A 26,581-nucleotide genomic window follows, 5' to 3' on the forward strand; every position below is an offset into this window, starting at 1 on the left:
TTTGTAGAGTGGCCTCTTCCACTCTCTTATATGTACGTGTGTATTTGTTTTTCTGTCGAGGAGGATGATTTGCCTAATAGAGGAAAATTTTTTATTTAAGCTTGGGTCCGTTCTCCTTTTCTATAATATTCAGTTTCAGAGAACAAGACAGGACTTTAGTTGTCCTTCCTGCCCCCAACTTAGCTCAAAAGAAACAAGTGAGTAAAAATGAACAAGAGGGCCCTTCACCCCAGCACAGCTACGCTGCCTTCAGAGAAAGCACACTAAGACTAGACCTCATGGGTGAGCGGTTGGAGCCTTGCTGGAAAGAGGGAGTGACGTGTGAAAGACCAGTGGAGGTCTCGACTGTGCTGGTTTTGTTAGAGTTCTGTTTTCTCTCCTAAGGAGTTGGCACACAAGTCCTTCATGCTTTGTAAGTTTGTCCCTGTATAGATGCGAATTCTCTTCACGCTTTTGTTCTACCTAATTGTATAAAAAGATGTCCATATCTGATGTGATGCTATTTAAACCCTTGGGTGGCAAAAATATCTAATCTTTAAGTCCATGCTCCTTAACGTTATAGTAGTGGTTCCCAACCCCTGGGTATATGTTGGACTCACCCTCCAAAAGATTCCAGAGGCACATCACAGATTCGCTGAGTCAAAATCTCTTCGTCGGACAGATCAGAGTTGCAAGTTTGGAGCATGCCAGGATAGGAATAAAGAACATCTAACTCGGGGCCAGCCGTGGTGGCCTAGTGGTTATGTTTGGCGATACACTTTGGTGGCCTGGTTTCAGCTTCTGAACGAGGACCTACACCTCTCTGCTAACAGCAGCCAGGCTGTGCTGGCAGCCCACATGCTAAAAAATCGAGGAAAGATCGGCATGGGTGTCAGCTCAGGGCAAATCTTCCTCAGCAAAAAAATAAATAAATAAAAGGCATTTATTTAAAAAAAAAAAAAAAGAACATCTAACTCTGCAAACTTAGGGGAAATGTGTGCGTTTGACCCAGCTGAAGTCAAGGCTAGGAGAGATCGTGTTAAATACTGGATATGATGTGCGTGAAGAAAAGAGACCATACCCCAAACAGGAGGAATGACGAGAGGAACAGGTGAGTAAAGGTTTGAGATAGGAAAGACAGGTGAAATTGGGAAAAAGAACTCTTTGATCTCAAAGGAAGGAGAGATGCAGCATGAATTACAATTGTCCCAGCCTTGTTAAGTACTTCACCATTGCCCAGTGTTATGGCTCATGTTATCTCCCATGTGAATGTTTGCACATGCTGTTCCTGGTAGCTGAAAAGTCCTTCCCCACACTGCCTGTCCAGCTACCTGGGGCAGAGCATTATCCTTAAATATTCAGCATAATACTTGTCTTATTTTAGAAGTCTCCTTATCCCCTTAGGTCAAGGTAGGGGCCCCTCTTCTCTGCTCCCTGTGAGCATCTCTCTCTTCTTTAAATTCAGCAAATGATCAAATGATGGCTGATGCCATGCCACATGCTCTAGGAGCACTGAGGGAGTTCCGTTCCTTACTTTGGGTGATGTGGATGTTGGAAACTCTGAATTTCAAAATCAGCTCATTAGGTCATTAACCCATGATCTCTGGGTGCAAGCTGAGCCCTTTCTGGAGCCATGGTGGCTGGGCTTCCAGCGAAGGCTTTCCTTCCCAGAGACAATAGTAACAAAATATCATACAAACATAGGCTGGGGGCCGGCCCGGTGGCCGAGTGGTTAAGTTCACGTGCTCCGCTGTGGTGGCCCAGGGTTTCGCTGGTTCGGATCCTGGGCACGGACATGGCACTGCTCGTGATGCCACGTTGAGGTGGTGTCCCACATGCCACAACTAGAAGGACCTGCAACTAAGATATACAACTATGTACCAGGGCGGATTTGGGGAGATAAAGCATAAAAAAAAAAAAATAGGCTGAAGCTTCCATTAATTAGGTCTTAGGTTGGCCAGCCTGCACATTCTCAGCACTCAGGGCAGACCCCTCCTTAGATTTTCCCAGTGGGTCCTTGAGAACTCGTTTAACAAACTGTCAAACTCCTTCACACGTTCCAAGAGATGAATGGGCTGATGGATGTGGCACACCCAGTAACCTGGAGATAGAAGTGGGGCTGCCTTGTTACCCCGGACTTAAAAACCAAAACAACCAAGTATCTTCTTTCATTGTTGAGATTAATTGGCTGAAAGAGCTGCTGCTTGGTTAAATTTTGCAGTTAGGATCAATACCACCTACATCACAGAAAAAGAAGAAGTCTAAAAGAGTGAAAAAAACATTTTGCCTTCAGGTATTTCATTATAGCAAAAGGAAGAGAGTGAAGGAAAAGTGGTGCGTAGTATCAATAATAGTGATATTAGGAAACATTTAAGTGCTTACAGATGCCAGGCACTGACCCAATTTATCTCACTTAATCCTTGTAACACCCCTCTAGGAGAAGTACTAGGATTGGTTCCTTTTATAGATAGGAAACTGAGGCACAAGGAGATTAATAATTTACCAAAAGTACAATCAGCATTAGAGCCCATGGCAGTCTCTCTCCAGAGCTGCCATACTAAATTGTCTGGGTGCCTTTTGTGATCAGGGACAAACTAAGCCCCATCACCATGATGTTTCATCTTTACATCAAAGACATTGTCTGTTGCCAGGAGAACTCAGGCACCATCCAGACTAGGGCTGCTGGGCCACTGCCTGGTGCTCAGTAATGTGTTGGAGGGAGATGAAGAGACAAGTCTATCCACCTGTCTGTCTGTATCTTTCACTCTCAGCAATGGAGATGGGAGTGTGTGAGAAGCTCCTTAATCGAGGAGGAGTAACTCAAAAGGATGCATGGGCCCCTTGTCCCACTCCCTCATCCTGCCAGCCCAGTTGTGGGTACTGACAGATTCAGGGGCGATTTCACATTTGTGTGGTCCGCCACGGTGGTCACTGTGGATTCATGTAAGAAGCAATAGAGGATATCAGAATTTTACCTTTGTATTATTTCAGGTTCCATTCATACCGACCAATCGGTGACTCTTGGTCATGTTTGTTTTCCAAGGGAGTAAAACCAGACCAGTCTTTCTGTTCTTTCAAGCTTAGTTCCAGCCCCAGCCTGGTCTCCAGCTTCGCATATGGGACCAAAGCCTTGTTTTGGAGTCATTCAAGCCCCTCTTCTCCCCTTATGAGCTGTGAGATATTGGATAAGCAATTTCAACTCTCAGAGTGTCCATTTCTTCATTTGTTAAGTGAGCACAATAATGCTTCCTTCATAGGGTTCTTTTGAGGATTGAGAGAGATTATGGGACGTGCCAAGTCCATCATGGGCTCACAATAACTATTTGCTGTATTTCTCACCTATCTTGTTACTAGGCACCAGCCTTTCCCTTATTTTCCCTTCCTTTGTCAAACCCTGTTCTGAGGTCCCAATGCGTACCTCGCAGTTTGTGACTGGTACCTTCTTTACAGTATTTCCAACACCTCCTTGATCGTGATTGGCTCTGGTCTTTGTTTTCTTAGCTGTTATCTCAAGGTCACCTGAGCTCTGTAACCAGTAAATGAAGAGGGTCCCTACTGCAGAAGACGGAGCTCTGGAGGAGAAAATCACATCCCAGCTCTTCTATTCACCAGCCAAGTGCTTGTCATCCATCAGATCAGATAGTCACACCAGTACTCTCGAGTCAAGGAAAATGCATTTAAAGACTGACACGCCCTCAAAAAATAATAAAATAGACATCTATCTACTATGAGGCAGATAATGGTTCCCACTTTATAGATGAGGAGATACAAACAAAGTGAACTTTTGTGACTTACCTGCTTGCTGGTGAGTAGCAAAGCGCATATTCAAACCCACGTCTCTGACACTCAAAGGTCCAGTTGCCTTTCTCCACATGCAATGGATATAATAGGATTCCTGTTTTGTGGGTTATCTTGAGAATGAGGAGATAGTATGTGGGAGGGCTTTGCAGCTTCAGAAGCCTGGCCAGAGGTAAGAGATATTGTTGTTGCTGCTATTCTCCTGTATGTGCTAAGCCGGAAGAATCAGGAGTAGCATGAAGTAGAGAGGAGAAAGTTGGAGGGTGGAACAAGTTGGCTGTGCAGGGGGCTGGGGAACGGATGGGAAAGGGTGTCAGAGAACGGTTAAACACAACTCCCTGATTTCAAAGGTCTGGCCTGTTAGGTTGTGACATTACATAGATGTGTCCTGACCCATCTCAAAAATTGGACATCACTGAATTTAATTAAGATCAATTAGATATTCCTCCTATTGTTCAAACACAATACCGTATTTGTTTGAGAAGAGGGAAGTTCTGTATGACCTGAAAGCTTCCTGCTTCATTGGCTGCTTTTCGTCATGAGGGATGAAATGCCATTTAAAATAATAAAAAATAAATAATTGGCCTGCAAGCTGGGCTATATACTTTTCTTCACGCATTTTCTCAGGACAAGAGTTATTAGACCTCAAAAGGAGTCTCTCATCTCTGAGATACTGTGCTTCCTTCCACATTCCCCTTGCAATCCCCATTAAACCTTACCTGTGCCTTCAATCTGAGATGGAAATGCCACCCACCACCAGTAGCCACCTGATGCATAAAACTGTCCACTTTCCTCTCTTCTTTCCAGTATGAAACAGACAGAAGCAGGCAAATGGCTTGGGAGGTCGGACTGGAAATTCAGAAAGTCATTTCGGTGGGCACAGCATGATGGAAAGAGAGAACTTTGATGGTTAAAGAAGAGGAAAAAAATCACAAGGACAAAGAACATAAATATGTTTGGAAGTCAGGTAGTCTTAGAGTCCTCATCTGAGGCCCCAACTAAATCTACCAAGTCTTAAAGCATGTTATGTGACTTATTCTAGGGAACACAAGTTGTTGGTGTTTCACAGGGTTAATGACCTACAGAAGCTCAGAATAAGGACTTTTGAGTGGTTTTCCAAAAAGCATTTTTTCCCTCCCTTTGTTCCCTGAATTACCGTGGGCATAGTAGTGTCCAAGATGGCCAAGCTCTAAAATCTTCTTCATATTTTTTAACTCTATTCCTAGTATTATCATATATAACCTTAATGGTAAGCTTGAAAATACCTAGAGATTAGTCCTCTGCTTGTGTAAAATGTGTAGCTGGGACATAATAAGCCTTCAGTAATGATAATTCTTATTGTTGTTGTTGTTATTATGAAAGAAACCATAGAAAGTATCTCATCCATCTTCCTCTGTTAGGTGAAGTGAGTAGGCTTGGAGAGGTGAAGCGACTTGCCCGCAATCGCACTATTAATTCATGACAAAGTCATTAATAGAACCCTACTTCACGTCTAGAACTCCTGCATTATCTCAGGGTTACAGATAGCTTGAGGCCACTTTGGACTAGAAAAGATCTGCCTATCTCTTTATGAGCTTGTTGAGTGAGGCCCCGTCTGGAACTGTTTGCAAATGACCCGAGCCTTCAGGGGATGGGATGTGTGGACCAAAGGTCGTGCACCTCCGTGGGTGCTTCAGACTCTGTCCTGAGTGCTTACACATGGCCACTCTTTGCAGCCTCCCTTTGCCACCCCCTGCCCGAAAGACCTGGCCTCATAACTTTTGTCTAGAAAAGAAGACGAGTCTTTGGATATTTGTGTGGTCACTCTTAAAGGTAGGGCTGTGTGTGTGTGATCGGTGACTATTAAGGAAAGAAAATCCACAGGAAACTACAGGACCCCAGAAAATGCTTTCCGTGTAGCAGTTTCCATGCCGCTCAGTGTGGAAGGCAATTATCTTCGGAGGGGATTCCACAGCTCTGCGCCGGTTTCCCCGCTGTAAGATTTATTGTCGGCTGGATTGGGTGTTCTTTATAAGAGCATTTACTCAGCATCTAAAACGCTGTCAAGAGTGCTACTTCCTGAATGCTTTTGAGGTTGCAACTGCTCAGCTTCATTTTCCCGTCTTGGAGATATATTTTTGAAATGGTATGCAGGGATTTGTAAGGCCTCGTGCTTCCCATTGACACTGACAGGAGTTGCACCGTTAAACCCCTGCACGCTGCTGAGGAAATTTACCCCCTAATGCCCAGAGCCCTCCTGCAGGATCGCCTGGCCACACGTGCGAGGGGTCCTGTAGCGGGGAGAGGGCGTGGGAGCGCGTCCCTGTTGCTTGGTGTAAGTCACGCCAGCTAATCAATCTCAAAGTTAACTGCTTTCTTACTTAAACAAAGGATAGGTGAAAGCTCTTCTTTGCTTTTTTTTTTTTTTCCCCTCTCCCTTTTATATGGATCTCCCGAACGCCAGAGGAAAACTTGAGCTGCGAGTCAGCTAAATATACTATATCATGAAAGCTTGGGGACCATTAAAATGGGAACAGTGGCCCTTTACTGCTAAGAAGGTGTTTTATTGAAAGCACCAACATGCTCTCCCCGGAGAGTGAGCAAAAGAGAAGGCAAGATGCCCGACAGCCATACAGGTTGTTCTCTTAGGCGAGCTAAAATATAGAGTTTGGCACTCCTGTGCTGTGAGCTAGCAAGCAATAGAATAGACGAATGTGTGTTTTTACATTAAAGGTGCCATATTTCACTAGCGGCGTCCCCTCCCGCCTTTTTTTTTAAAGTGTCTTAATTTATATATTCCAGTTAATAGTTCATTACATGTCGTCTCTCTCTCTCCAGCTTTTAAAAGTTGTCTTTTGAATAAGTTGAGGTACTCAAAATTTCCTAATCCTGGCAGGCTTACCAGCAGAGGGCAGGCGTAAAGAAGGTTTTGACACGAGGGTGTGTCAACCTAGGGTCACAGGAGGGTGGCGTTAAATGGGAGGGAGACCTGTGAGCATTGTTCAGAGGGCAAGATAGAACACGCTTCCTTTGCCTCTGTGCAGGCCTGCTGCACACCACAGGTCTCCAGAAAAGCTGACTTTACTAAATAAAGGTGGCCAGTTGCCTTTATCTGATATTCAGCGATTTCTACATAATTAAATATTAAAAAAATACTCAAATGTAATTTCATCCCTCAAGAGCCATCTTTTCTTTCCCCTTCAATGACCCAGTTCTGGTTATGCTTAAAATCAAGAGTTTGCATGTGGGTGTGCCATAAATGCTGTCACTCTTTGGAGGGGAAATAAGGATTTATGCCTGATGGTGGTAGCGATTCTTTTTTCTTGATCTCTGAAGGATAAAGCTCTTTGGGAAATGCTCTCCTGCCCTAAAACATGTCCCTTTTTGAAAACTTTGTGCACTTCAGTGTTATCTGTTCTAACCTTACAGTAGAAGCAGTCCAGTAATACATTTTACATTATATTAAAACAAGGGATTATAGTTTTATCGTAATCAAGGGAGAGTAATTTGTTACTGTCAGTCAGATGCAAAGTTAGGATAGGATGTTGCCATTTTTCTGTTCCATACTTGATTTTGTTTACCAGTGATGTTTTATGAATGTCTTTACATTAAGAGTGAGGGAATTGGGGGGGCAGGAACCCACATTTTCCCTAGCTTATGTACCCATCATATTTATAAGTCACCTGAATGTTGACATGTCACTCTGTAAATATATAAATTAATCAGGAACACTGGCATTACAAAATGTCGCACTAAATGAAGATGGTAATGGCAGTTTGGAGGGGTCATAAAGAGAAATGTAAACTCCCGTGGAAGAGTGAGAACTCACAGTCCTTTCCCTTGGCTATGCAGGCGCAGAAGAAAAACAATATAATTAGCTTCATTGTAAACATAGACGTAACAGCGACATAAACAATATCGATGTGGAGCTAACTGCCTTAGCTCCCAGTAGATGGGTGATGTATTAATTTATATTTTTAAGTAAAAGTGCTGCTTCAATCAAGAAGGAATGGTGGCTCCTTGGAGACAAATGCCCAAATCTCAGGAATCGGGCATTGCTGGTGCAATTTAGTACCTCTAATTGGCTGCCAGTCGGCAGTCTTTGGAGACATCAGAAATACTAAAGCTGTGCTCTCTCTGGAGAGATGCGCTTCCCTGGGCAGCTCATCAAGCCCATTACTGGAGTGAGGGCCTAAATTTCGTATTTCTGTTGTTTGAGCGTTTTCTCTCTAGCAACAGCATCAGTCAGTCCAATCTTTCGAAGTTCTGTCGTTTCCGAATGTGTTCTGGGTACTCCACGAAATTAATTGGAAAAGGGAGAAGAACTAAGTGTTGATGCAAGTGTCGTTTGGAAGAAGATGAGGAGCTGAATTCAGGTTTTGGCCTCTCATCACGCGGTTGCTTTTTCGACCCATCAAATTGTTCATCAATTTTTATTTTGCTCACTGTGGCAGATCACCTTTCTGGTAACAGAAATTGCAACCGTTTCCTATGAGAACATGGTACCATAACTGACTTTATCTGGGCAGGTCCAGCGCTCTCAGTGTTGTAGAAATATGTGAGCTAGTGTCCATTCATGTGACCTTTCTCTGATTGTTTCCAAGAAGCTTGTGGCAAAGCAGGACCTCAGCTGGAGCTGAGGACTACGTGGGCCCTGCACCCTGGCTGGTGTCTCCTTCACTGCCTGCCATCCATCAGTGTGTGGGAATAATGTCCTGATGATATGCTCCTTCTGACTCTTCCTTCAGTACATCTTATCTCCATTCTCAGTGCTGAATGGTCAGTAAAACCTTTCACTTTCTTCTGCCTTCAAGGCTGAGGCTCCTCAGAACCAAATACAATCCATGATTTTAGTCCCAGGTGTGTTATTTGGTGGTTAGAGTTTGGTGTGGGATCATAGTAATCTGCTCTTAAGTACACCGCCAGCTGCACAATGGACTCATTTAGCAACTGACAGGTTTCTTAATATGTGGTGTTTGAACAAGAGCTGTATCTGTTGTGGGTGTTAGGATGTGGGCATCAAAAATATTTTTAAGTATGGTGTTTAGCATTTCCTTCACTCTTCCTTAAACATTAGCCTTTTTTTTTTTCCTCCAGGTATTCATTTTATATTATCATGACCTCTCTTTTTCTGTAACAATTCAGTATCTACTTCCCCTTGCGGCCTGTGGTGCTGATTGTGTTTAATTCTTGGAGGGGGAAAAAAAATCACTTTGCTTTTCTGAACTTCAGTTTCCTCCTCTGTAAAATGGGGATTGCATAACTATTCAAGTTATGGCAACTAAAGGAGACCCTGTGGCTGAGTACCCATTCTAAAGCCCCCACAATCCAAATTCTTCTAAAGCTCAAAATGCTGCCTTTTTTTTTTTTTTTATGCCTTTCTGACCCAGCCTTTCCAAAATGATCTGGCACTCATAGAATAAATGGTATTAACTAAGTCTTCTCAGTCACTGCATGTTTTAACAGTTTATATTGTGCTCCAGCCGTGGAAGGTTCTAGTTCTCACTGAATCCCAAGCACAGGGCAGGTGGACAGGACCACATGGAAGGGGATCTTGAGAGTCTAGAAGTAACCAAAATGGCCGAGGCATAAAAAGCTTATCCCTGTTTATCACTGATGGTACCTTTCTTTGCCTAGAAGTCTCTGAGTCATGTTGGGAGAGATGGAGAGAAGGGCTCCAGGTGGCCTCAGAGTTAGCTTGCTAAGTCACTTCCCTCTCTATACTGTCACCTCCCCCCTTTTCCAAACCATCAACCCTTTAAACACCACCTCCCCAAGAGACCTTCCCAGACGTCTCCTGCTCCCACTGATCTCCCCCTTCCCTGTGGACCCATGGTGCTTAAAGCCACTACCGTGCAATTTAGTCCTTGTGTAACCAGCGCATTGCATCACTAATGATTTTGTGTAAGGCTGTCTCCACAGCTGGGTCATGGGCGTCTGTAATGTTTGTTGTTTGCTTGTTTGTTTTGATGCTCCTGGAGACTATTAGCTGATAAATACTGACCTGCAAAGGAGGTAGGCCCACTTGTAAAAGCATGCGTGAGTTTTATGGCGGCCTCATGAAGAACTTGTATTTTAAAAAAATGAGTTGCGTATTCAAAGTGCACCTCGATTTTGTTTACAGGTGTTAAATCTCAAATTAATTTTAATACCTTTGAAAAAAATCACATGTGTATTTTGAAATTACCATTTCCACTTTCTCTCTGTGCATTGGTTGGAGAGAACTTCCTATATTTCTATTTCCTGTCTTTGGGGCCTTGCATGCCCCTCCGGAAGGAGTCCCGTGTCTCTTTAAGAGTCAGAACTCAGCTGATTCCTGGTACATTCTGGCAGATTTAAGTCCCCTCTCCCCAAAAAAAGAATACCCTTGGCTCCCTATTGAATATTCATGAGAGGGTGGGGTCACATTTTTGTGACCTGAAAAATCCCATTAATAAATTTGTTATCTGCCGCAAAAACACTTTAGGGTGGACAGCGATCTGTGCTGCACCCATTTAACATCCGATCACAAATTGACGGTCTCCTGGCACTTTTGTGTCTTTTGCGCCTAGATTAATGGGGGAATTGTCTGCTCCCCAACTGACCTTATTGAAATCCAGGCATTTGCTTGATTGGAAATATTATCAATGTTTTCTGGTTTGTAGTAACCTGCATTAACACCTCAGATGGAAAAATACTTTCATGTAAAACTCCTAGAATTACTGGGGTGGGATTTGTGGCCCTCCCTTTTTTTTTTTTTTAAATTGAGGGGAAATAGGTAATCATTAAGGTCACTCATCCATTTCCTCAAATATTTTGAGAAAAATAATAAAAACGATAGTTTTTTGTTTTTGTTTTTCAAGTATAGGCCAAGAAGTTTTTACCTATATTTAAAGATAGTAAAGAAAGAGTGATTTCCAGTGCTGCCGAAATTGACTAACTTAACCTGGCACTTCAGTCGTGCCAGTTGAGCCAACAAAGTTTAGCATATTGGGGACTTTTTTTTCAACGCTATACTTAGCTTTAAATAGCGTTGAAGAGCAGTGACTATTTCTGATAGAGGTCATCTTAAAGTGCTTATTGAGAGTAGCTTTTGTTGTTGCTGTTGTTGTATAAATAAGAAAGGAATTTAAAGAATTATTTCTTAGCGAACGCGTGGCAGATGCTTTCTTCAGCAGCTGTCGCCCTACAGGGGAAGTCGCTTGGTTCAGCGACGAGGCACGTTTGGTTGTTATTTATTTCAACCCCCGTGTCAGGTTAGTTCTCCTCGGCGCGCCAAGCACACTTTGGCGAGCCCGAGTCTTGGAAAGAAAAGGGGGAGAAAAAGAGGCCAAAGCTTGGGTAAACCATCGACGTGAAGCGAAAGTTCTCCTGCAAAGGCCGTTTTCGAGGAAAGCGCTTCTCTGCGCTGCCTCTGAGCCCCGCATCCCCTTCCGATTCTAAATAGTTGCTCCGAGCGGTCGGGCGGGCGTGCGCCGGGCGTGCCGGCTCCCCTCCTCTGCCTCTCGGGTTTCCCCGAACGGTTCGGACAACTCTTTGTCAGTTTCCAAGACGAAAGACGCAACCCAACCAAAAGCCCCAAACAGGCAGCCCCGGCCGCAGGGCGAGATGCGCTCCGTGCCCGGCTGCCCAGACGTCAGCCAGAGGCAGGTCAAAGGGTTAACAGCAATTAAGTGGAGTTGCGCTAGAGACAAAAGCAGGATTGCACCAGAGCGTGATTTCACCTGCCGCGCGGAGGGGGCCGGGGCGCGCGGGCGCGGGGAGCGGGCCGCGGAGCCCATTGTGTGGGGCGCGGCGCGGCGCGGCGCGGCGCGGGGTGTTTAGAGGCGGGTTGTGATTGGTGGAGCAGGGCGGGGCGGGTGGGCGCGGCGCGGCGCGTCTTGTCAGCCCGCGAGCCGGAGCGCCCCTGCGCGCGTGCAGTCCGCCTGCACGCCGAGGCCGCCGGACCCCACGCCCGGCCCGCGCGGGCGCCCCGAGCCGGCTCCGCGCGCCTGGCGGCTACATGGAGAGTGTCAGGTTGGTCCCTATGATTGATCTTTGCCGTTCTGCTCTCCTTCCCCGGGCTCCGCGGGGCCAGCTTCCTGGGGCCTCACGGGGGAAGGCAGGAGCGCCCGAGGGTTTCTAAGTTGAGTCTTTTTAAAAAATAATCATCACAATCGCTGTTTACTAACTTGGATGGGAGTTGCGCTCTGGATAGTGGAGGCGGGGGAAGGGAGTGGAGGGGTGGGAAGAAGGAGCTACAGGCCTGTGGGTCCTGGAGAGAGAGATTTTCCCCCCTTTCTCTCTCGCTCGCTCTTTTTTTAAATGTTCATGGGTGGGGTGTAGTTGAGAGTTGGAGGAAGTCCTGCTTGTGTGTTGCTCTCGCGCTCTCGCTCGCTCTCTCTTTTTCGTTTGCGATTCATTTTCTGCTGGTCTGGCCTTCACGCAGCCACTTTGGTAAAGCCCTCGCCATCACTCCATTCGGGGGACGTATCTGGGGTGTGATTTATGTCACTTTCAGAGCGTGTGAAATATACAAGGAGTCTTCCATCTCAGTGTAACCCGTGTGGATGTTTCTTTGCTTCTGATAGTTTGTTTCTATATCTGTCCAGGCTATTTTCAGCATAGCTGTTCAAATTCAAGGAGTTCACACAGTAAAGCGGGGTGGGGGAGGAATAAAGCCCCACACCGAAGCGGGCAGGCGGGCGAAGGGACACTCCGGCAGGTTGGGGAGTCTCAGCCTCTGTTGTATTACTTTCCTGGTGAATTAAGTAGTGAGCGGGGTTTGGGGTGGACGTGCAGGGTACTCCCATCTGAACCGGCTCTAAATGTGGCTAACTCAACTGTCAGAACTGCTTGAAAGAGGGTCAGTGGAAACGAGACTTCTTTTTTTCCCCCCCCAAGTGTCGTGATGGGAAGGAGGGGACCTTTAGGAAGTGGGTGGTAAAGTTTTAGAGCAAAGTACATATAGACTCTTCCTCTTTGGGATTAACTCCTTCACGGCCTGCCAGTTATAAGAAAAATATCTAATAATTTCCTATTCTTCTCACAGACCAAATGTTCTAATCAAGCCAATTTAAAAATGCAAATCACCTAATTTCCATAGATTCCAACATTCTGAAAGTGACACATTTGGGGGAAAAATTAAGCCTGATAACAGGAAATGTGAATCATACTATCAGTGACTAATCTGCTTAAGAAAAAAAATAAGTTACATTTATTTTATCATTAGGAAGTCTGTGTTAAAGAACCCGATTTTTTTTTTCAGTTTAAATCAAGTAAAGTTTTTATTTTAGAAGTGGCCCTGTATCGCTTTTTTTGTTCTTTTGTTGGTAATGGATTTTCCTAGAGGAATGTGTACGTGCCATCAAAGGTGGTTGATGTGGTAAAGCATGTCATTGTCGCAGACCTCACACACGATCATGTTGAGAGTCTAGTTGAGGATGTGATGTGTTGCTGTTATTGTTTAAAAGAATACAGAGCTTTCTTGAACGTTAAGACTCCTCACTAAGTAAACCCAATGAAGACAGAAGCACACTCTCCTAATTGATACCCTCCGCATAAATTGAAAGAAGGTCGGCTTCTATTTTATGTGATTCATTGTAGCTCCTGACACATTTCAGTGAAAAGTGTGTAAAAATGAAACCAAAATACAGACTGCCTACCCAGAGACACTGGCTGAGTTACTCTAGGATGTGATAGAGCTGAGCTGAGAACGGATTGGGCTGACACTTGATAGTCAAAGTTGATTTATTGTTCATTAGTACTGCATTAGCCCTTTCAGGCAAGACAGTTATTTGTGTAGTGGCCTGTCAAGAACGAGACTGCAAGCACCTGTCATTTCGAAGGCATGAGATAAGCAACCAAATATTAAGATGATGCCAATAAAAATACATTGGACTAGGTAAAGGGCCACATGCATGCTCATAAATTTTTTCTTCTTTTTTTTTTTAAAAAAGCATAGGTCAATACCAATCCATAAGAAGAAATCTGTTAAAGACATTTTTTTTTTAACCCTAAGGACTACTTACAGAATGAAAGTATGCACTGGACTTTATATTCTCCTGTTTGCCCAAGAACTTTCTTTCCTACCCATATGTGCAGCTCATCTGATAAAAAGTTGGTCAGTGAGGGAAATGAGAAGCATAACATGTCAGTTATTTAATCTGAGTAATTCAAGGAAGGTAGGCTTCCCGTTCGTGTTGTGTTTTTAAATAAACATATTTCATTAAATGAAACTCTTCTAAGCATGGGCTGATTATATGAAAATGTGATGACATCATAGCTAAGCTATGATAATGTCGGATAATAATGTCAAGTGCATTTTCTGCAATGTGTTTCACTCTCGATTTTTTTCTTCCCTCCCTGGAAGGGAATGATCTCATGACATAGAATAGAAAACAAGCTAAGTGTCAAAAGAAAACAAAATTAGTGAACTTTTGTCTGCAGCCATAGAAACGCGGATTAACTCATATTTTTCCAGAGGATGGAATGGAAACATTCTGCATGAGGATATATAGTGTATTGTCTTCTCTGAATTTTCATTTGACAGGGATTTTAGAGGCTGGGATCTTAATTAAATCTCCACTAGCTGAAATAACGCATCTAAAGGCATGCAGTGTTGCGTAACCTTGCTCAGTTGGTAAACCATAAATCATCAGAAAGCTTATGATAGGAATGGTTGGTTTGAATATTTTTTTTTTGTTTGCAGTTAAATGTACCTTAAAAACAAAACCCTCACCATCGCTGCCTTGTATTTGCACGTTGTCAGGAGCTGTCACTTGAAAGATAAACTCTTTCATGACACTGACCAGTTCTGCAACTTTTCAGCCAGCCTCCACACAAGTGCAAGATACAGTGAAATTAAAATCCAGATTAATTAAAAGCAATGAAATTCCAGATTTGTCTTGGCTAATGTGGCAGAAATGTGTTTGAGTTCCTATATTTCTGAGACACTCAGGAGAGAATATTGTGAGCAGCTTCTGAGCTTCAACTAAAATTTGAGTAACATTTGAATTGGCAGAAAAGAAGGTTGCAGAAATTCATTTTATTATGTGGTTTGGTTGCAGATGAACAGCACTAAAGAGAAACTTAAAACTCTGCTCTTAGTAACTGGGCAAACACAATGGCCAGTTAGAATCCACTTCAGGTAGTTTGTGATTTATAAGCGAGGAATAATGCAGCAACAGTTGACTAGAGAAGGTTCGAGTAAATAAATACATAAATTGTGTCTGTGAGTGTTACATGTTAAAAATATGAATTTCATGACGAGGAGTTGTAATCATTAAATAGCTATTAATGTCCAGGTTTTACAAATTCTACTAGTGCTTGTAAATACTGGGTTCTTTACTTTTAGTGCCTTTTAAACAGATGTTTTTAACTGCTGTATTTTTTGGTTCATATGTATACTCTAGTAGAAGAAGCTATCTACATATAAAACTAGAGAAAGCTATCTTGTGATACACTGATTTTATATATCTTTGTAGATAATATTTCATGTGAGGCTAGGAGTAAAGTTGTGTTGGTGGTGAGCTGTAGATCTCTTGGGGCAGGAATGTAGCTTTATGTATACCTGCCTGGATAGATTTGGGGATCGTCTTAACTCCCTAAGCTAAATTTGTTTTTGTTTGGTGAAAGGCTTCTTTTCTTGGAAGCAGCGTGATATTTCTGGACATTCGTTTTAGTCATTTCAGAGTGTGCAATACTTTCTTGCCTCTTCATACATGGCATTCTGCATTCAGCTTTCTTTTCTTTCGTTTAAAAAAAGAAAACTCAGGTAGCTCTTAGCTAAACAGTCCTCTGCAGATTGTGGGGACCTGAATTATCTGCAAAGAGCTAAACTGGGCCTCTCCTTTAGCATTGGAGGCATGATCTTCTCTGAGTCCCTCTTCCAACCTGGCAGTTGTTTGAAGAGAAATTAATTTAGAATGAGAAAAATGAATATCGAGCACATGGTTTGTGCCTCGTTTTCAAATCCGGTTAAAAGCAGCTAATCAATGAAGATGCAGGCTAAATGTTATGGCGCACTTTTATAGAATACTTTGGGATCATGTTTTAATTTTTAAGCTTTATCGTGCCCTTAAATCTGAAACATCATTGTTCAAATAACTGAGAACAAGGTAAATCAACAACATCAAAAAGGTCGGCTTCTGTGATTTCTCAAGGGCTTGTTATTTTGTACTTCCCAATTCTATTTGATGTCTTGACAAAACAAGATGACACAGGGGAGAATGCATTAAATTTTGATTTTTTTCATCTAACCTGTTACAGTTGTGGCAGCTTAATTTCGGTTACTTTTTCCTGAAGATGGCTTTTTGTACAATTACTCTTAATTGTCACACCACCTCATGAGGCGGGTCCTCACGGGTTTCCCACTTGCCTTGATTTTTACTAGGCATTTTTGAACCTATTTTGACCTTTAACACGTAGGGAGCTTTTGGTTGGGCTTTGTCTTCATTAGAAATAAATCAGTGAATGGTGAGATTGTCAAAGAAGCAACTGATGTTTTCTCATTAGAATCTGATTTGCACCCCTTCGCTTAACTGTGATGTCTAAGGTGAAGGTGTTGGAAATAGGCCTGAGAAACTGCACAATTTGAGAGACTTATGTTGTACATGATTCTAAAAAAAGGCGATTGCACCCTAAATAAGGCCTTATAAAACTTTGGAGTGACCTGCTTTTGGCCTACCTGCGTGTTTAAATCCAGGTATAGCCCTCCCCCCTCCATCTCAAAAATATGGAAAAAAATACATATTTGCACTTAAGCTCCCTATAATTTTTACTGTGCTGGTTAAAGCATGAAGAAAGCGGAGCTGTAAATTTGATTCTGAGTCTTAGAAAATGTTTTATTGACAGAAGAGAAACGTTTTATTTTTCTTTATTGAACAGTATCTGTTGATCTACAACTGTGTCTGCAAGTTCTCTTTCCTTATTCTAATCATGTATGTGTCTCAAATAGGACTGATACAGTTGCTATGTCTCTTTCACCATTTTTGAATAATGCTTCAATTTAAGAGAACTTATTTAGCCAAGGCCTCTTCCTTTTCTCTTCAAGAGCTAAAGATCTGTCGATAGAATCTTTTCTGAGGTCCCTTCTTGGAATAGTTCCCCCCTCCTCCTATTTGCAGCACTTAAAAACAATTTTTGTTGTTGTTAATATAAAATGTCATAGCAGGTTTGATTCACGTGCATTAAATTGTTTTGCATCCCTCCTACAGGAGAAAGAGATTGAGGGAGGCATTTTTCTTGATTTGAATAATAATAATAATAGTTGCTAGGTTGAAAAGATCAGTGCTTATTGGATGATTATTTTCATGTGTAGCTTCCATTGTTTCCTGTATTTAACAATCGCTAATGGGAGAAGCGATTTAATTTATGTAAACTTTACATTTTTATGCAAATGAAGCTGATATTTATTAGAGCTAAAACAATTATGCTGGCACTTAGTGGAGTAACCTTGTCTGCATGGGAGATGTTAAGAGGAGAGCAGTTGAGGTTCCACTATTGCCTGTGCTGTAAACAAGTAGGAATTTAGGCCACTTTTTAAAATTTAAAGACAAAAGAAGAGCTCAGAGAGCTTTGCTAGAGATTGCTTATTAGGGTTGATAACCTGAAATAACTCCTGATTGGCAGGCAAGTGTTGGCCATACAATTCTTCCTGAAAGAAAGATAGCCTTTCTTGATAGAATGTAATAAACAAAATGATAAAAAATGAAATGCTAATTGCATTTTAAAGAGGTCTTTCTTTTTCAAAAATTTTAATAGGTGGTTGTATTGTTACTGAGAGAACAGTTATGCTAATGACTGACTACTTAGATGATTTTGCATTAATATAATAACCATTACCTGCCTTAATGCTTTGTACAGTATTGTGGCAAAATAGCTAAGTCTAAAAGAGTTATACAAAAAGCAGAATTCCATAATGAAGCAGAATTATACTTCTAACATGAATAGTAGGCATTTTTTTTTTATTTTTTGTAGACTGAAATATTATGTCAGAAATGTATTTTCTTTCCTCTGTGATACAGCTACCTTGCATGGTATCTGTGTGGGTTTTTTTGTTTTTTTTCCTTCTTTCTAAATACCATGGGGAATAGATAGAAGGTTCCTAACTTTTCTGTTTGCCGATAGATCAGTTGTGTCCATTGGCTTATTAATTATGAAAACTGTTGCCTTTCACAGGGGGCAGTGGTAGTGGTGTTTATTTTCTTTTACTTTCTATATGGTCATATAAAATTTGGCATCGCTGTTTTTCCTTTCTTTTTGTTTTTTTATGGATCCATTTTCTTTGCTTTTGTTTTGGTGTTCTGGAGCCTTCTAATTTAATTTGTTTTGCTTTTATTTGATGAACCAGGTAACTCTGCCTAACCTGGTCAGTTATCATCCAGACACAGCCTGAAGTCTAAAAGGGACTTGAGGTTCTTGGGACGTACACATGGTGAATAACCAGAGATTAAAAACGGTTTCTAAATTATTAATCCAGATGATGGGAAATAAAACAGTATTTTGAAATTTTCTATCTTCTCACTTTTATTACTTGAACACATAGCAATATGAGAAGATGCTGATGTACAGACTTTATGTGTATTTATACTAGGCAGAATTGTAGTTAACGGGAGGTAAGGTAAACTAAAGTGAAAAAAATGATAATGTGTTATTTTCAGTATTTATATTGTGTCATCTCCCCTCCCACCCAATTCCTCCAATTGTCTCCTAGATTAGAAATAAGTATTGTTTCTATGGGTGTTTTTATTTGTTTGTTTGCTTTTTAGATTTTTTTCCCCCTTCCCATCGCCTACCCTTGCCCATTAGGAATAAAAGAAAATAATGAGGCATATTATTTAATAGTCTTCTAGCATTCAGATGATATAAAGTCATTTTGAAGTAAAAGAAAACTAGATCAGGCAGAATTTACACGGCAGCGTAAGGGCCTTTAACAGCACTTGTTAGTGCTAACGACATTTTCCCAGTTGCTGGTATTAAGGTAGCAGCAGGCCTGTACTAGCAGCGTTCCGATGGCCCAAGCACAGCTGTATTTCTGCCATTCCCCCGGGTTTGTGTGCACCTGGGATCGGCCACACCCAATTGGTATCAGTCAACAAGGTATCATGCGATGTGTGTTTTTTTTTAATTCACGATTTCCTCTTGAAACTCAGCGAAAGAGTGTTAACTGTGTGTGTGTTTTTTTAAATTCAGTTTTGTATGCTCGCATTCTTTAAATGTCTGCCAGAAGTTTAATTTGAATTTCTGATCCCTGAAGGCAGCTAGACAGAATCATTCTAGTTCTTCATAAATTGCCTTCTATGATTCATTGTTAACTCATAAAACATACTCATTTCTGTATACTCAAACAGAGAGGGTAGTTACAGTATCGGGGATATAATTTTTTTTGTATTATATTGAAATTGTCATTTGAGAGAGAAATCAAAAATTAGCTTGAACTCTGCAGTTAAGGCATGAGCCCTGTAGCACACAAAACGTCAGAAATTAATGTTTTTATCTCAGGGAGGTTAAGGCAGATGGTGTAGAATCGGGAGGGGGGGGGGAGTTTAGTTTTGACTGAATACTCCCAAAGAGGGGGCCCATAAATATTAGAGCGCTGTAGTTAAAAACTCACATGACTGTTTTAAATACTATTGATTTAAACCACTGGCTACATTTTATGAATCAAAGTGTAATTTCTAAGCTTTGGCCATATTTCTCAATGCTAAAGCTCTCTCTCTTGTGTGCCTTTAGCCGCTTTCCAGACATTCAACACAGGATTAAATGATAGTAGTTACAGTGATCAATAGGTTAAGACCGGTACAGTCACTCTTGCCGCTAATGACCTCAGTAGTAATGGGCAATAAAGTGTGGGCTATAATAGCCTCTCACTGGTACTGCCTGCCCTTTGATTCTAGTATTAGTAGGGACTAGCTACATGAAAAAGTTGGATGTTGAGAGTTAAGGGAGTGGATATGTAGGCTATAATTCTTAACTATTTAAAGCCTTAACCTGTGCTCAGATTTTTTTTTTTTTCTTTTTTTCCTTTTCTACCCCATGATGGTTTCTGGTCCATTCGGATATGTTTGTTAAAGCTTCCCATAATCTATTTTCATGACATGTTGGAGCCAAAACTTTGGGGAAATCTCGGTTTTATTTCATTTATAAATTAAGCCCGAGCCCACTTTGGAGGCTCAGAGCTAACTGGTGTGAAAATGTGGTTTCAGATAGTAAAAGCAAAGTTAAGGCCGTCAGGATATAATAGCCTACTTCTGATTATTCAGCGACCGATCACCAGGCTGAAGGATTACTCAGGCTTCTTGCTTTTTTCCCTCCTTTGGCTGTGCCTGCTGCTTTAAGCATTTTATTACTCATCAGCACCTCCATCAAAATGTCCAAAGGGAAAAAAGAAGGGGAGACTCAAGTTCATTTTACTTTTCTGTAACATGACTACAAAAATTGAATAAATAACTGTGGGAAAAGGAGACTTGAACTATTTGCTGTGTGTAAGGGTTTAAACATTAACCGTATGTGTCAGTCCTTTTTTAACTTCTTCAGTCGATTTTATTGAAGTATAATTTACATATAATAAAATATACTCGTTTTAAGTGTACGGTTGGAAGAATTTTGGCCAGTGTCTGCATCTGTGTGACCACCACCCCAATCAAGAGAGATGGCATTTCCATCACCTCCAAAAGTTTTTTTTGTGTCCCTTTCTAGCAGAGGCTTTCCAGCGTTCTTTTAAAAATTATGACCAAGAGATTGTTTCTATGATGATTTCTGTTACAACACTGTTAATTTTGTGTTCATCACCAGTTTAGATCTTACACCACCCTATTCCTGTCTGTTTTCCTGTTCATCACCATCAGAAATTTGGCTCAAGAATATTTATATTGTACATCATCCAAGAAACGCAGAGGAAAAAAGAAACCTTAAACATGGTTCTTTTGTTTGCTTGATCAAACCTCCCTGTATGATGATGCAACTCTCAAGGAAAAGTAAACTTCTATTGTGATGTGTTGGCCTTAGCAGCTCAAAGGATAGTGATTGGCACCCAATACATATTGAAAAATTCAGAAAGTTTCTTCTGTATGAAAGCAAAGTAGACTAATTGGAATTAATTTATAGATGGTTAGATATTTTGATAATGTCTTCGTGGTGTTTGCCCTAGATTGAATGCAAGTTCACTGTTCTAATCATTGGTGATATTTCATGCTAGGAAGTATCTTTTTAAAAGGATAATTTATCCATTCATATATATCTGTCCCTTATTGCATATAAAAATATTCAGACATGCCCATCTGTTTTAAATTACAGTGTATCTACATCTACACTTAAAAGGCCACTGCAATAGGAAAAATTCGTTGATGACCTTCCAGAGTTGGGTTAATGAAATTTTTCGAATGTTCTAGCTAGTGTTTTCCAAACAATGTGAAACTTGTGCATAAACATCCCCACACAGAAAACGTGCCCACAACAACAGTGGAGGATGTTCACTGTACATGAATCTGACCTTCAGGAACCATTTTTAGTTCATCAAAATTAGTGATGCTGAGAAATCGGGACATCAGTGCATAATGACTGTGAAATTAGGAATGAGAGCTCGCTATGCAAATGACAGGACAAATCATGTGAAAAAGTCAAGATAAACTGCATATTAAGACATTATGTTACATAAAATTAATACTGCATTTCTCCCTTTTGCTTACTGCTCCCCTGAAAGATTTTTTAATTCTTTTATCTTCTGATCAGCTATTGTCTGCCGGATTTTTTTTTTAAGTGGCACACAGGCAAAGTGCAAAACATGTTATTACCTTTTATTGTAATACATGAGATGACAGCAGAGCCTTTTTAACAAAGCATATCCTTTACTGCTTCTAGCTTCTTGCTGTCACATGTTTGATTAGAAACCAAAGAAAAGTAAGATGCTTAAATATTACTGTTAGAAGACACAGGTTTTGTCTTTTCTTTCATTGTTTTTTTTCTTTCCTTATCTTTTTATTTGGGGGGGGTTTCATGAAATAGTCTTCTTGTGTTACGGGGACTGACAAAATGGTTCTCATGTAGTCTGCAAATTAAACACAAGTGCAGTGATTATTTTGAATAGCTAAATTACATTCTAGAAAGCTTGCAGAATTCATAGCATTGTCATTAGGTATCCGCTTGAATACAATTTGTGTAACCTTGGCCAAGACAGCCTGTCATTTTAATGTCAGTGTTTTATCTGAACAAGACATCATCCTTTCAGATACAGTGTGCAGGTTCTTTGCAGAGATGCCCGTGCAGAAATGTGTTAACAGTTGCAAATATGAAATGCTATCAAGTTCATCACTGTAGCTGTTTGTCACTGAAATGTCATGGAAAGCGGCTTTTAATGGTATCGCACATAATATGAAAGAATTGAGACATCTGTATGCTGGGTGAATAAGGAAGGGTAAAAGGCATCATAGGAAGGGTCTATGTTCAAGTTCGGAAGGTGCGCCCAAAGTTCAGTTATCCACAAGACTGATCATTCATTGATTATTCTCAAAATCACTGTCCACAGAGGAAGTGGATCATATTAGCTCCAGCCGCAAAGGTACTGGTTCCTATTTGCCTTCTTCCCTAAAACAGAATTCAAGTTTGTGTTAACTTCCTACAGCTCGCTGCGAGTGAAGACTCATTCTTAATAAGAAATTGAGATCTTTTAACCCAACTCCAGAGAGCATTTATTAAGCCTTTGCTCCTTGTCTGCTTTTAAGACTGCCTGGAACACCTGTCAGGGCTGCAAAGGTTTTCTTTTATTTTTCTTTATTTAAAATAAACTCCATAATAGATTAAATAGGATTTGTTGCCGCATCCCCTCTGGATCAATACGTGGTGCGTGGGAAACTGGTCAATCCTTGAAGCAGGCTGATGACGTTCTGCCACTGAACCTGGAAGGCTGAGTGCTGCGTGCGTGCGATTTCCTGGCTTCCTATTCATCCTTCGTTAACGTTCTAGGTTCCCGTGTCAGTGGCTATGATGACACCTCAAGTTATCACTCCCCAGCAAATGCAGCAGATACTCCAGCAGCAAGTGCTGAGCCCTCAGCAGCTCCAGGTTCTCCTCCAGCAGCAGCAGGCCCTCATGCTTCAACAGGTAATTGTCCTTCCTCCTCCTCCGGCATCCCACACAACCCAGGGCCCATCGCTCCATTCAGAATTCCCCTCACCTGAGCAGCTCCTGTTCCCGTTGAAGAGTAAGCAGAGCAGGATGGGTGGGGCTGGGCACAGATTGGTCCAGAATAATCAGCTGTATTTGCATCCCTGAAAGAGAAGGACCCTGCCAAAGCAATTCAGGTTTGGGCCTAGAGAGTACCCGATGGACTGAGATTAGGGCTGTAATTGGACTTGGTAGAAATAAGATCTTTTAGGCTTATGTGGCTTTACACTCTTTTATTTGGTAAGCCCAGAGGCTTCTAAATGGTGTGAATCAAAGCAAAACGGGGAGCATGTTGGGAGCAGGTTTAAATGTGACAGCTCTTGAAGTCCCCATTTCAACTCAGAAGCTTACAGAATTTTCCTTTTAAACATAAAGAAGCATTTTGGAGTTGGTTAATTGTGAGCTGCCGAGTTGATTTTTCTTCTTCCCTGTATGCTGATGCTGAAATGAACTTCTGGCTGCCGTTGTGCTTGGGGACCTAATATTCGGGCTTCATGGACCCCTGAACCAAATAGATGAGATTTGGTACTATAGTGACAGGAGTCGCTGGGCTGAGGTGGTGGGGCCGGGATGCAGAGGAACTGCCCACGCTCTTGATGCATACACTGAACAGCCTTCCACACTGCCCAACCCGACCATTTAGAAAGCACGCGCACATTTCGCTGTAGAGATTCACCAGACTCTCTCAGCAAGGGCGTTTTAGCTTTGTTGTACAATCAAAGGTCATTCCTTGCCTTATTTTAATTAGTTTGTGTAGAAAATGGTATGTTTTTCATCAGTTCATTTTGGAGATTACTTTTCAAACAATAATGCCAAGAATAGTCAGTGTGCGCTGAAATTTATTGTCAAGTTTCAAACTAAAGGTCAGGCCATTACAGATAAAAGGATGCTATTTTTCAAATCACAGTTTGTGTATGGCACCGAAAGGGACAGTGGATTGGCGCTACCCTCTGTTACTTACCGTCCTCTCTTTCCTTTGTAGCAGCAGCTTCAAGAGTTCTATAAAAAACAACAGGAACAGTTGCAGCTTCAACTTTTACAACAACAACATGCTGGAAAACAGCCTAAAGAGGTACCGACAATACATATTTTACTTTCAAACCACAGATCCCAGAGGACTATCTAGTGGCTATTAAACTGTCATTCATCTTTTAAATGATTGCACAACTGAGCTGACTCTATCGGTTCTCAGCTTTCAGACCAAGAGTTATTGTCCTGTTTTCTCTCAGATTTTTCTGGGTTCCATTTGCTTGCCACCACATATTTTATAGCGCCACTGCAGGTGTCCCTGTGTCAGTACTGGGAACAGGGATCGTGGGCAGGTCCTTCAGGGCGACTTTTGCAAACTGGTACAACTGAGGGCAACATGTACCCCGGGGAAGCCGAGGGCTTTCAGTAAAATTCTACTTGGACACACACTTGAGGTTTTTTTCCCCAGCTCAGAGAGCTTGGGTGTGTGGTGATGGCCTTTTCCTTTGGAAGAATAATCTCTTGGGAGGTTGGACAAACAAACAAACAAGTTAGAACAAGATTAAACACCCCTATCTGTGTTTCACTTCTTCCTGCAAGTTGTCCATATCGTAATTGTGAAAGGCATGTATGAGAGGGCACGAGTTAAAGGTAGAGACGACTCCAGCTTGCGTTATTTGTGTTTTCCTGACAAAAAATGGCATATTACAGTAGCTTCTGTGTGCACGGTACTTTGTAAGAACACTAATTAGTGCATATGCCACACCAGTCGGTTAGGTGACAAGATTGGCTCCATCAATGGTAAGGCCTTCACAAGGAGAGTTTCCCTCTCGCCTTCTAGACATTTCCATGTGGGTAAGGCCCAGTCTATTGGGGGGCTATCTACGGGCTTGTATGCATCATCATGACATCCTTCTACCCATTCCAGAGTTATCCCTCGTAACTCACCTGCTCATATTTTTACTATGGACTGAATTCTTTTCATTTAACTTCTCCTTGGACTGACACAATATATAATTTAATAAACAGCTCACAGTTCAATTTAAGGGCTTCTTCGCTGGCCCCAAGCAGGTGGCCACTTTCATTTAGTTTGGAAGGAGTCTTAGCAGGTGACTCTCCACTTCCTTGTCCCTCCCGTGAGTGTGGATGCCGAGCAGCGCCAATTCGCGGTGCTGGGAATGACCCAGTCATTCTCCCTTCGCTGGCTCCTCCCTCAACACAAATTGGGTACATTTTCTATGCCCTGCCAAGTTTTCACCCTGGAGTCCTGTTTAGCAGCCTGGATGTAAACCCCTGCGGAGTAGAGGCATTTTTGGGGTGAAGGGGAGGAGGAGTTTTAATGAAAATGCTGACACACAACCTTAAGTACAGTGGCGCGCTACCGGGTGCTGCTATAATAAAAAAGGGAACAGATTAAAAAGTGTCTAAAATGTAAATCTAAAGGACTAACAGTAATTAAAATGGAAATGGCACAGGGAGGGAAGGCATGTAATTGTGAGATATCACTGTGCAGAAGGCTCTCAGCTTTGTTTTGCTGGCTGTTTTTCTAATTCAGTAGGGCTTACTCATCAGTGGCAGTTCAATGCGCGTTAATGACTCTGGGATTGCAGGCATCACTCTGGACAAAGAAATGATTATTGTGCGGTCAAAAGAAGTTCAAAGACAAGAAGGGAATTTCAGTTTTTTCCTTAGAGATCCACATTCAAGAGCATATAAATTAAGCCAAATGTTAAAAACCACAGTCTGAAAGCTGACTTCAAAGTCACAACTCTCTAATTAATGAACTGCGAGCTTCAGTTTGGACAAGTTGTGGTTTGATGCGCCCATAAATCAACATGACAGGCCTGTTTCACAGTCTCAGACAGTGCTTGTCATTCAGTCACATCAGATGTAAACACAGCAGAAAAAAGAAGGGATATGAAGGAGGTGCAATTGATCAACAGAATTGGTAAAAACCCACTTTTGAAGCACATTATGCATGATCACAGGAAATGGTTACAGCCTCAAGAGGTTTCCCCTTCTGCTGTTGCTTTTTTGAATCAGATTTCTAACAGCCTTCAAAAGGGAGAATAAGAATTATGGAGTTTCTCCCCTGTGGCTCGCAGGCAATAACCCCCTGTTGTTATTTTGTGCTTCTTCCTTTTCAAAGGCATCAAAATTTAGTTTTTTAAAGATCTTTAACTCTATATTTGAAGACAAACAAAAAAGGGCTGCCACTGTCATTCTTATCAGTTACCAGGGATTGTGTTTTTCCTTTCTGTTGCCACTTCTTATTAACCTCTTATTTGGTCTGTTAGACATAGTTTGGAATGCACGTCTGCATGCTGGGAGAACATGAAAGTTCACATGAGCTCAGAGGGCAGATAAAGAAATGTGAAGGGGAAAGTTACACAGCAGAAGGAAGGATAAAAGTTAGCTCTCCCAAATTGCTGCTGTCAGAAAGGGGGCATCTCGGCACACAAAGATGATGGTGGTGTCTGAGTTTGGGAAGGGAGCGGGGAGAAAAAGGGAATACTCTGTGTCTGCACAAGGAAAAGGTGAGGCGTTGTAGGAGCATTTTAGCATCTCCGGGACACTAGGCTTGCTGTGGTCACGCTTTGTCATCTATTTTGAAGGCAAAGGTGATACAGGAGAGTATGCTGCCTTAACGTCGTGGAGGGTAGGCAGACCTGCAGGCAGGTCTCCTTACATTCCACTGTATGTTCACGGTGCCAGTGGATTTGGCCAAGACCTC

The 26,581-nt window shown here is 41.9% G+C and overlaps 1 protein-coding gene across 23 annotated transcripts in view; it reads left to right on the plus strand.

Moving 5' to 3' along the window:
* The window catches only part of FOXP1 (forkhead box P1), a 411,515-nt gene that overhangs the window by 295,370 nt on the left and 89,564 nt on the right, over positions 1 to 26,581 (plus strand). For 12 of the 23 annotated variants that reach the window (XM_023621177.2, XM_070238621.1, XM_070238614.1 and 9 more), the window contains 2 exons: positions 22,678 to 22,815; positions 23,861 to 23,950. In XM_023621177.2, coding sequence (XP_023476945.1) covers positions 22,678 to 22,815; positions 23,861 to 23,950 — 228 coding nt within the window. Of the gene's footprint in view, positions 1 to 11,519; positions 11,752 to 22,677; positions 22,816 to 23,860; positions 23,951 to 26,581 lie in introns of those variants that run through there. The other 11 variants (XM_070238624.1, XM_070238617.1, XM_070238618.1 and 8 more) reach the window with 4 other exon arrangements.

This window comes from Equus caballus, chromosome 16, assembly GCF_041296265.1.
Source record: "Equus caballus isolate H_3958 breed thoroughbred chromosome 16, TB-T2T, whole genome shotgun sequence".
NCBI classification, from domain to species: domain Eukaryota; kingdom Metazoa; phylum Chordata; class Mammalia; order Perissodactyla; family Equidae; genus Equus; species Equus caballus.